Source organism: Coffea arabica, chromosome 1e (genome assembly GCF_036785885.1).
Source record: "Coffea arabica cultivar ET-39 chromosome 1e, Coffea Arabica ET-39 HiFi, whole genome shotgun sequence".
In the NCBI taxonomy this organism is placed as follows: Eukaryota; Viridiplantae; Streptophyta; class Magnoliopsida; order Gentianales; family Rubiaceae; genus Coffea; species Coffea arabica.
This window is the reverse complement of record NC_092311.1, coordinates 13,295,909-13,307,835: the sequence shown is the minus strand read 5'-3', so window position 1 is coordinate 13,307,835 and position 11,927 is coordinate 13,295,909. Positions and strand designations below refer to the sequence as shown.

Here is an 11,927-nt window from a genome sequence, read left to right as displayed (position 1 = left end):
AGAAAGAGAATAAAAGCACGCTTGATTTTGTGGTCTAGAATGTAGTTTCTAGTGCCATTGCTGTGGACCAAGTATATCTTCTTATTTTCACTTTTTTGCTCTAAAGACTTCTATTGCAGCTACCATCAATGGCATCAATCACGTCCATTGTGCTGGCATAGTTCATAGAGAATGAATTATGTCTGCAAGTTCACTAACAAGAAAAGCCCCAAAAAAAAAAGAAAAGAGGAAGACAGGTCTACACTCAAGGATAAAAACGCGTTATATATCTGAAAAAAAATTAAAAGTATACAATAAGTAGTTAAATTGAACCAAGGATTCAAATGGAGGTAGCATGAGTTCCAATGAACCCATAGGTCTGGACGTCCAATCTTATTTTTTCCTGCTTTATAAATTCATTTAGAAAATTTTTTAAAAAAAAGAATGATAAAGAAGTACGTAGTTAATAAAAAGCCAGAAGCAATACTAGGTCCAAACACCAAAAATATTTACTAATATCAGCACAATAAATAGAATTCTTATTTTCTTAGGTGTCAATTGGAATGCATGCATGGGTCTGTATTTGACTGATGCTTAAGCATACAGACTAGTATTTCATTGTCACTCGCGACCGAAAGCACTTATGAAGGAGAGACGTAAATGCGCAGCATCGAATCTTCACGCGCGCGCGCCTAGTGACTTTGACCAAGTTGCATGTTATTCTCAGCTTTGCTTGAAGTTTACTAGTAGGCTATATCACTTGAAAAAGCCAACCATAAAGAAATTATAAGATTGTCCAGTAGCTGGGAGAGACTTTTCAAAATTCTTCCCGCTGTCAAGAGTTTTTAGATTTTTTTTCACTATCAAATTTAGGGTTTAAATTCTGGATCCGGCGGTTAGGGATGCACTACAAGACATTTAGATTTTTTGTGACTTGTCAAATAGTTGCAAGTCACAAAAAGCTTATCTCTTATGATATGAAATTTATGATAGTCACAAAAAGTGTGTTCTTTTAGTCACAAATAATAGGAATGACATTGATTTACAAGTCACAATTGATTTTGTGACTTGTAAAAGAATGTCACTATTTTTTTATTCACAGTTGATCTTGTGACTTGAAAGATCAATTGTGATTATGGAAAATGGTGACACTCATTTACAAGTCACAAGATTAATTGTGATAAATGTCATTTATATTATTTGTGACTTTAAGTCATGCATTTTATAACTTAAAACCAGGTTATTGCTACATGCACCAATTTCATGTCATAAAAAGTAAGTTTTTTGTGACTTGCATTAATATGACAAGTCATGAAAAGCCAAATTTCTTGTAGTGGTGGAAAAATTGTGGGGAGGAGTGGGAGATTAAAAAAAAGGGATAATTTCAGAAACCTCTCCTGAGGTTTCTGAAAATTTCACTGAACTCCCTTGAGTTTTTCAATATTACACTTACCTTCCTTGATGATAAACAATGACTATAATAACCTTCATAATTTTTCAAAGGACAAGCCATTGATAAAAAAGGGAAAAGATAATAGAAAAAAGGAAAAAACAATTCTTCTTGACCAAACCATATGTTGTGGCCAAACTATTTCAGTCATAACCATTAAATTGTAACCTCTTATCACTCAAATATGCTAATCAAGGTAGATGTCTCCTTCCTTCTATCACTCAAATATGCTATTGTTGTTGATAATGATGGAAGCAATCATCACTACCAACAATCCAATTATTCATATTATTGAGTATATAAAAGCTACTGGATTACGGAAAAGTATAATTTGAAGACTGTACTAAAATTATTTTCCCAAACTTGCACTTTTGTTGGTGTTGTTTGCCTTTTAAAAAAAATTATGATTATTCATACTAAGGAAATTTAGATGAGGGCAATTTTGGGCAATCATATACTTTTTTAGTCTTACATCTTCAAGGTGAAACCCAAACCTATTTCTAGGGGAGGTATGTGTAATTTTCAAAACATGAGAGGAGCTGTTTAATATTAGTAGAAACCTTAAGGGAGGTTACTGAAATTATCCCCAAAAAAAAAAGAAAATTATAAGTTTGCCCTTGAGTGGACTGTGGAGATGGTGCTCCAATTTTCTGAAGTTGCTATAGATTGATTATATTGGGCTTAAATAAGTTCTGAGTTGGTCAATTTTTTAATCGAATTAATTTGTATGAGAAAGAAGAGGAGGAGAGAGTGACCATGGTCCATGGTTGCACCAGCGCTCGGAGTGGAGGAGGAGTTGGAATGGTTGTTGTGTCATTTCAAGGCACGACTGTTTCCTCATACACAAATTATGGTCTCCATCCATGAACACACGTGCGAATATTGAAAATTGTGTTCAAACTATACTTTGTCAAGTTATTATCTAAGTCGTCTCTAGAATCTAGACCCGAGATCTATACCAATAAACTATGATAACTAATTAATGCCTTTACCGTAAAAATTTTAAGTTTATAGAGAGATAATTTGACAACAATGGAACTCATTGAAGTTTGAACACCCCATTTAGTTAACTAATCATGGTGAAAACAGCACTCACTTCTTGTTTTCAGTTGCCAAAACGTCCAAGAAGAAGAGAGGTTCGCTAAGTGAATGCAAGGGACCGTGTATTTGGGCAAGAAATAACATGATGAGCCTTCAATAAGCTTTCCATCTCTAACATTTATTTTTCTTTCATAATCAACGACATAATTTTCATTCTAATCCCCCATAGTTAGGGTAGAACACTTTTTTCTTTCAGACTTGCATAAGTTTCAATATTGAGTTATTTGTTGCTTCATATTTGCAATCTGACCAACTTGTTTGATTCTTGTGTTTTAATTTTCACAAATTAGATGGAGAACATTTCAAAAATTTTCGATTAATTTGGTGGTTTTTTCTCAATACCTTCAATCAATCAAAGTTGATAACCCAAGGGACTAAAATAATTTCCTTCAAAAAATGATAGATCATAGCCGTTTGTTTTTCGTCAATGAAGTCTTGGACTGGATAGTGGTGAAACAAGAAAGGATAAAGTCCAAAGAATTAAAAGTTCTAAAATCTCACAAATCAATTAATGTTAAAACTATCATTTGTGAGAGATTTATAATCTGTCAGTGTTAAGTCACTGCAACACATGCAGCTTTATATGAAACGGTTTGGGTTTTAATGATGAGTGACCAAAGTCAAAATAGGAAAATATGAATGTTACGAGGGCTGTGATTTTAAAGGTAACATACTACTTTTTACTATTAATTTACTCAATTTCATCTTTATTCTATTTTTATTCATATATTTAGACATTTTTAATCTTTGATTTTTGGACACTTTATGAATGTTTAATATTCAAAACAATACAAATTAAGGATTGGGAGTATTTTATCTATATTTTATAATTACAGCGTCTGTGATACTGCTAAATTCCATCAAAATAATCGCTTCATGTGATCATTAGTAGTTGTTGAGTGGGATAATAGGAACATAGAGGATGTATAAGAGTGACTAAATTTCATTTTGAACCCTTAAATTATATGCACACTCTCATTAAAATGAGATGAATTTCATATTTTAAGGGATAAAATGTTAAAAATTAAAGTTTTAGAACTAGAGCAAGGGTACATCTATAGTTTAAGGTTTCAAAGCGAAACCTAATTACCCATCATCCAAGAGGATTTTTCCCCGGAGTGTATCACGTTCTTCTAGAACGCTTTCCACTTTGAAATTGTATGATATGCGATTTAACAGCATAAATATAGTGCAGCGGGAGACAGATATATTCGGAAGACGCGTGGACTGATTCAATATCACTGTGGTTTCTTTTCGCAATTTCCTCCCTTGACGACTCCAAGATAGAACCAAAAGCATCAAGATAAATGTGTTCTTAAACGTTTGAAATTTGATCCTCTAGAAATTATCTTTATTAGAAAGATAATCATATTTCTAGATGAAAACCGAAATTTCAAAAGGAAATAGGCTATCATTCGTATAAGGACTCGGAAGAGTTGATGTATACTTTGGAGAGATGAACTTGATATTCAAAGATGACAAATTACAGGTTATCCATTCGCGCACTAAAAAGTTGCCTACATCCTTTTCATGCCAAAATATGTTGCTTTCTACTTGAAATTTCCTTTGGAGTGCTAAATCTTTTTTTTTTTTTTATCCACATCCACACTTTGCAAATCACTAAAGAGAACAACAATGGGAAGAGATATATAATTTAGGTGTCCAATTGGCCAAGTACTTCAAGCAAATTTTATGGAATATCACTGTGGCAAAAATATTGCACGTCGTTCCCTAATTGGATACCTATAGAAAAAAATAATTACGCCAAAAAAAAAATTTTAAAAAGCATAGAAATGACAAAAATCAAAATATGATAATCGTTCAACTTTAAGAACCAAAATAACTTTGTTTCATGGCATGGGGGTTGAGAGTTTGCTATAATACAAAGGGATACTTTTAGAAACCTCAAGGTTTTTTATCAATTTCATCAAATTACCTTGAGATTTAAAAAATTATACCAACCTCCCCTGATTTGATAGTTTTAGTAGCCAACCCTTAAAATAACATTAGATAGTTTTAGCAACTAAACCTCAAAATAGCATTAATTGGTCCAACATTTAGATAAATGCCCTAAAATGCCCTAATGTAATGAAGTTTAATTTAATTGCTTTCCTAAACAATTGTAACATAATTTAGCACAAATATAGGGAGTGGAACCCAAGATTTTAATACATATACGTATTGTTTGATAAGTAAATATTCTATCACACTATGATAGAGTATTTTTAAAAATGCTTTATTGGGGATTTAGATTTTTAAGATGGAAAAGAAAGTGTTGCCATCATAGTTTTAGATTTTGTGAATTTTTAGGAGTAGTGGAATTACTATTATTTGGTAGTGGTTTTGAATAGTTTCTTTTTTAGTTATTGTTGATTTTGATACTTCAAAAAAAATCAAGGAAAACACTGAATGATATTCAAAGTTGATTTGTCAAAAATAGCCACTAGTTTGATATTGGTTACAATAGAGGCTATGTGTAATGTTGATCATTCCATGGTTTTACAGGAGGAAAAACAAGGAAAAAGAAAAGGGAAAAATAGTTTTAAAACTCATTGTTTGGACAAGCATACCAAACAAGGAAGTTTCATTAAAATATTAAACATAGTATTGTGATTTTAAATGGATAATGGAGGTAGGTGTAATTTTTGAACCTCAAGATTATTTAGCGAAATTGCAAAGATCTCAGGAGAGGATTCTGAAATTATGCCTAATAAAAAATATTTGGTTAGAGCCACAATTTTTTCCCTTGTTTTGATCTTTAGTCCGACTAGACTGATGTTGCCATATCCATAATTGACGAAGTATTTCAATCATGAGGGATTTCGTAGAAATTAAACAATATATAAGAGTATAAATTCAAGAATATAAAGTTGTATGTGAAGAAAAATCAAGTAATGATATAAAAAAAAGGGGGATAGGCGATCGTATTCTAATGTCTCCATCTTGACTTGTCTCAGTCAAATGTGCCTAAGAAATGGCAACAAATTAATTTCACCAGCTGTTGATTTTCCGTATTAGCATGAGCACATAGGGGCCGGAAATGTGGTTAGGCAGTGGCGTGATCGCATCAAATTAAGAATCACATCAACTTGAATTTATAGACCTAATAAAACCAAAATTAATGATGAAAACGATGTGCTCTAAGCATATTTCTCTATGTAAATCAACAAGTTGGAACTTGGGAACATCGTAAACTGAAAAAAGTACACAAAAAATCAGAACTCTACCAAGAAACTCAAATTCATTGGCCATGGATTTTCTTGGCAGGCTATTATCTCAATTGCTGCTTGTCCTTCTTCTTTTCCTATGCTTCTCAACTTCCATTTCATCAGCTGTAGATCACCCCCACAAAATCCCAAGGCTCAGTCCAATACGGAGAACAAATCTTCGAGACCCTGACGATACTCCAACTAAAGCTTCTCTTTCAGAAGATTTCAAATCATATTTTTATGAACAGACACTAGACCACTTCAATTATAATCCACAAAGCTATACCAAATTCAACCAAAGTTATGTGATCAATTCAAAATTCTGGGGTGGTGCCAAGTCGAACTCTCCAATCTTGGCATATCTTGGCGCCGAAGCTCCATTGGCTGAAGATATAGAGAATATTGGTTTTCTTACTGATAATGCCCCACGGTTTAAAGCTCTCCTTGTCTACATAGAGGTACAATACTATCATAACATCGTTTATTCTTCTTTCTTGATTTATACTCTATACTTAACAAACTTGTAAATACTAAATGTATTCCGGGGGTCTTAATTTTCTTTTGCAGCATAGGTTTTATGGAAAATCTATACCACTTGGATCAATGGAAAAAGTGATGAAAAGTAAAACCATTCGTGGTTATTTCAACTCGGCTCAAGCTTTAGCTGATTACGCAGAAGTTTTATTGCATGTAAAACATAAATTTTCTGCTCAAAATTCTCCGATTATCGTTGTTGGTGGATCATATGGAGGAAGTATGTACTTTTCCATGTTGTTTTTTCTTTTTCCTATATTTTTATTCATGCATTTTTTTTTTCCTTTCGGTGGTGATGTATCTAAATATTTCAACTTGGCAGTGCTAGCTTCGTGGTTTCGCCTCAAATATCCTCATATTGCACTTGGTGCTTTGGCATCATCAGCTCCCGTTCTTTACTTTGATGACATCACTCCCCAAAATGGTTATTATTCCACTGTGACCAAGGACTTTAAAGTAATGAAAGAGCTGTTAATGGTTTCATGTTTTTGAATCATTACTGGAATTATTATATGTTAAAGAGTTCTGAGAATATTTTTGTTATGTTAAATTACAGGAGGAGAGTGAGCACTGTTACCAAACTATACGAAAATCATGGTCTGAGATTGACAAAGTTGCTTCTAAACCAAATGGTCTCTCCATTCTCAGCAAAAGATTCAAGACTTGCACGTAATAATTCTTCTCTCTCCCTTTGCTTTCGGTCATTTTACCAATCAAGATGTTCTGATATTTAGTGTGTATAGTAGAAACAGTCAAGTCCATATAGAGAAACAGTCTTTTTTTTTTTAAGTCAAATCAATATGCTAGTCATTTTTTTTAAGTCAAGTCAATATACTAGTCATTATCATATATGAACTATTAATTTGCTTTATTCATGAACATTTATGTATTAATAATGACGTCCGATGATTCCAAAGAAACTTCTCACGCGTGTATTAATTATTTTAGTCCAAGTAATTACCACACCAGCTTGAAGTTGACATTATATCTGTCGATAGTTTGGTAATTTGGTCCCCAGTTAAGAGCCATTTTCTTAGGTTATATGTATGTATAAGTTGTCTAATTAATTCTATATTTTTTATTTTCTTTTCTCTTTTGAGTGGTACAGTTAACACGATTTTAAGACTCATTAAAGCAGATTACTTAAACTTTAATCTTTTGCACATGTACATTAATTTATGTACCCAACCCTACATATATAGGATCAAACTAGTAAAACACAACTAATAGTGAATTATCTTTCCTTTTAATTATTTCAGGCCTTTGAATAGTTCGTCTCAGCTTAAGGATTTCTTGGATTCCATGTTCTTATCGGCTGCTCAGTACAACTCACCGCCTAAGTATCCCGTCACTGAGGTGTGTAGTGGAATAGACAAAGCACCCAAAGGAACTGATATTCTTGGCCGCACTTTTGCCGGTGTTGTTTCTTACAAGAAAGATGAGTCATGCTATGATATGTTGGAACATGCCAGGCCCACCGAAACAAATGTCGGATGGCAATGGCAAGTAAGTTTGGATTACTATTTTTTGAAGTTTTTATAGATAAATATATTATACCGATTTAATATATATGAGATAAAAATATAATTAAAAAATATGTTCATCAAAATGTAAATTTTTTTTTTTAAAAAAATAACAATCCAAATCTCTAGTCTGTCTCTTGTTTCCCTTATTATTATTATTATTTGCACTAAGCTAGGACCTGATTAATGATGTTAGGAAGATAACTAATTGTTGTACTTGAGTTTGAAATAAATTTCAATTGAAAAGGGCTTCTTTTTTTTTTTTTTTCAATAGACTTGTAGCGAGATGGTGATGCCCATTGGGTGCGGCAGCAATGATACGATGTTCCCACCGTCACCTTTCAACCTACCGGATTTCATTAAGAACTGCAAAAGTTCATATGGGGTCTCACCTCGACCTCATTGGATCACAACTTATTATGGAGGCCATGTATGTTTTCTTGGTTATTTTCTTTATCATGTCTTCATATTTTTCCAAATAGAAACTTTTAACTTAGTCTTTGATATCATTTTCACTTTTCCATTGTTGATCCTCATATGTAAATCCAACAAATTGTAGGACATGAAATTGGTTTTCCAAAGATTTGGAAGCAACATCATATTCTCCAATGGCTTGAAGGATCCTTATAGTAGTGCCGGGTAATTGAATAAGACATTTTTCCTTTTCCTTCTTTATTGATTCTATGTGCACATTATATTGAAATTAATACTCATGGCTTCTTAAACTAATTAATCATTGTGCTTGAGTAAGGGCTTGGAATCTCCAAATCTCTTGTAACTGTTTTTGGAATAAATAAAGCTTGCTTTTGCAAAAAAAAAAAAAAAGAAAAAAAAAAGAAAGTGACCTTTTTGTAGAAAAAAAAAAAAAAACTAATTAATCATTAAACATCTTAATCGCAGAGTACGAGAGAACTTATCCAGCAGCCTTCTTGCTATTTATACAGTTAAAGGTTCGTTTTTCAAGCTCTTTCCATTCTAAGTAAACTCAATTCGATCCTCTATTTCCTTTTGCATCTTCTCAAGTAGTCTTCCTAATTGGAAAGATTATTTCCCTCACAAGCATAACCAAATAAGTGCTAATGACACTAAAAAATACGAGTCACATTTCTTTGTGTCTGTAGTATGTGGCCTTCCGTTAAATGATTTGTGATGGCCATTTCGAAATCATTTTTTTTGCAGGATCTCATTGCTTGGACATACGGGCAGCAAAAGAAAGTGATCCGTCCTGGTTGGTTGCTCAAAGGAAATTGGAGGTTGAGATCATTGAAGGATGGATCAAACAGTATTATGCTGATGTTCATTCCATTGGAAAACAAAGATATGCTTAAATGTTTGTTTTTTCTGGAATTAAAACAAACAGAAGAAGGGGAAGTTAGAAGCATTATTATTGACCAAGTGCCCCACTCTTTTCTTTCTTCTTATTTAAGGTTCCAAATGATTCCCTGTAACATCATGATTCATAAATTTTAAAAATGGAATCCAACATCTTAGTGCTCCCAACAACGTAAGTTTTACGTGACTTATACATCAGATAGTAGAATCTATCTCTGTGTTTCTAAGGTTCCAAATGATCCTCTCGTAACATCAAGGCTTCATAAAACAATAGAACAAACTTGACAAATCAAATCACAAATCGATCTTCCTCATGCGGAAAAAGGTTGCCAGGAGGTTGTTGAATTCAAAGCTTTGAATTCAAAGCCTAAATTGTAGACTTTTTCAAGTCACAATTATTGAATTTGTAGCATCCATTTCGATCTCACATCGGTAGAGTTGAGAGCTTGGGTAAGCGCTTGAGAGTTATAAATAACTCTCAAGCAAATCAATTCAATTGTACCAAAAAACAAAAGAATTACCCAAAAGGATTTTGTAATTCTTTTGTAATTTTTCCTTCTCCTAAATTATAAGAGCAGGCTGCTTGAGTGGTGCTCGGAGATTAGGCAAAATTGGCCGAACTCCGTTATCAATTTTTCGGATGCGTTCTTTCCTTATCTCTTTTATTTATTCCGCACTTATTTAGTAGTTTCTTTTCTATTGAAATATAGTATTCAATATATTTGTCTATATTTGTCGAGTTTATTTGTAGTGTTTTATACGACTCATTTGGGTGTATTTTTCTTATTCGTGTGTACGTAATATTTATGTATACACGGGTCTAGTTGTGATAATACACCGCGCACGTAAATTCTGTCTAGGAGACTGGGTTTTAAGTGGGACCGCTTGTGACCCCTCCAGCCTTTCCTGGGAATTTACTTGGAATGGTAATTCTGTCTAAGGAGATTGTTTCGATGATCTTTTCTGAAAATTACTGAATCGGTTTAATCACTAGTTGTATTTTTGAGTGGGAAATTATCCGTTTTCCCCAACAGAGGTGACATATAGGTTCTTCAGTCAATTTGATCGCCTTCATTGTAGAAGAACTAGAAAATGTTTAGAGTATTTATGCATAGCACAACTATAATTTCCATTCAAGTTCTTTTTTTGGTAGCTACAAAAGTTCCTTTTAAAATCAGTAAAGGTTCTTGGTCTACGTAATTAGCTACATTACCATGCGATGCAGCACAAGAACCACAGAAAAAAAGGAAAAAAATCGATTTATGACAATTACATCTTCTTTGGTTTTTCATTTGGCAAGAAGCGACCTCATGAGTGACACCCACTATAGCAGAACTTAACAATGGATAACGCAAAAGGCCCATCACTTTTTCTTAATATAGAAAAAGCCATCAATATTATCACCACACATCATGATGTTTGCTAAAAAGCCTGAAGGTGCATCCTACTCAAAAAATAATGGTTCAACCATTCATTTTCGAGTCAACTTATTTCTACTGCCACACAACTCAAATCTGTCTTTTGAGAGATTGTTGAATTGAACAAGGAACCGATGCACATGATGCCAAATAAGCCCAAAAGAGCATATTTCTAATAACCCTTACTTGTAAGCTCTGTAAATGCATTCTTGAAGTGATATGAAGCTTGAATGCAGAGGTTCTGCTTCAGTTAGAACTAGTGGAATTGAGATTGCTGGTCATGATGTATTGCTAGCGTCGTTTAATCATGCAATTTCAATGTTTAATTAAGACTTTCAGTCTTCTTTTGCGACAAACGCAATAAAGTAAACTAGGACTCGGAAGGTAGCCATTCCACTTTTTTATTTATTCATGGAAATTATAACAAAATATTCCTCTTACATATTCCTCATTTTTCTAATTGAAGGTATCCCTATTCTGTCCAAACGGATTGCCCCACGAGCCAACCTTGGGAATGTACTGAAGGTGTCATAAACCTTAATTTGTTTATCTGGATGAGATATACCCACATTAGACAAAGCATCAGCAACTGTGTTAGCCTCCCGATAGCAGTGCGTGAATCTAGGTGGATCATCTAATAACTGCCAAATCTGGTTGACGTATCTTCAAAATTTCCACGGACACTGAGTACGACGTTGGATGATCCCAATTAAAACCAATGAATCTGATTGTACACATATGTTTCCAAAACCGTTATGTATATAGATTTGAAGACCAATAAGAAGGGCACAAGCCTCTTCACGGAGACATGTAGTTTCTCCCAGATATGCTGAAAAACCAATCATTAGTAATCCAGTGGAATCCCGGAGTATGCCCCCACCTCCACCTATTCCTGGATTACCCTTAGCACATCCATCCGTGTTAAGAGTATACCTCCCTGTCTCTTTTGTTTCCCAGCGGATACCTTGATATACAACCGTACCCCCAGGTGCCTTTGACCAATCATACAACTGACAAAAGGATTGTAGTCTTATCAGTTGTTTAAAATGTATTCCTACCATGGATTGGATTTCCGAGAAGATGGCTTGGCGAATGGCCGATGATTGCATCTGGACACCCTCAAACATTGCTTTGTTCCTTGCCTTCCAAATCTGCCAGCAAATTACACTAGGAAGAATACGGCAAATAAGCCTTCGTAACTCAGAATCCTGTGAATACAACCACCAATCTACTATGCGTGCTCGTAGAAAAGATCCTGAGAATTTTATTCCACATAACCCTCCAAAATAATTCCAAAGTAATGACGCAATGTGTCCATTGGAAAATAAATGCTCAATAGACTCCTCAGAAGCCTCAGTACAGCAAAAGCACTTTGAGGGTA

The 11,927-nt window shown here is 33.8% G+C and overlaps 1 protein-coding gene across 2 annotated transcripts; it reads left to right on the top strand.

Moving 5' to 3' along the window:
- Positions 1-5,716: 5,716 nt before the first annotated feature.
- LOC113701009 (uncharacterized) lies at positions 5,717-9,299 on the top strand. Of its 2 annotated transcripts, XM_072053547.1 has the most exons (9): positions 5,717-6,197; positions 6,307-6,493; positions 6,596-6,729; positions 6,830-6,942; positions 7,533-7,779; positions 8,071-8,226; positions 8,356-8,435; positions 8,697-8,746; positions 8,976-9,299. In XM_072053547.1, exons 1-9 carry the CDS (start codon positions 5,781-5,783, stop codon positions 9,122-9,124), a joined length of 1,533 nt encoding a protein of 510 aa, XP_071909648.1. In that variant the 5' UTR covers positions 5,717-5,780; the 3' UTR covers positions 9,125-9,299. The 2 variants fall into 2 exon arrangements, with proteins under 2 accessions (XP_071909648.1, XP_027077260.2); XM_027221459.2 differs by lacking the exon at positions 8,697-8,746.
- The last annotated feature ends 2,628 nt before the right edge of the window (positions 9,300-11,927 follow it).

Bases quoted from the DNA above. Each gene is read 5' to 3' on its own strand.
- LOC113701009 (XM_072053547.1), top strand. From the start codon at position 5,781: ATGGATTTTCTTGGCAGGCTATTATCTCAATTGCTGCTTGTCCTTCTT. The intron at 6,943-7,532 runs GTAATAATTCTT...TAATTATTTCAG, and splicing joins AAAAGATTCAAGACTTGCAC to GCCTTTGAATAGTTCGTCTC. The intron at 7,780-8,070 runs GTAAGTTTGGAT...TTTTTTCAATAG, and splicing joins ATGTCGGATGGCAATGGCAA to ACTTGTAGCGAGATGGTGAT.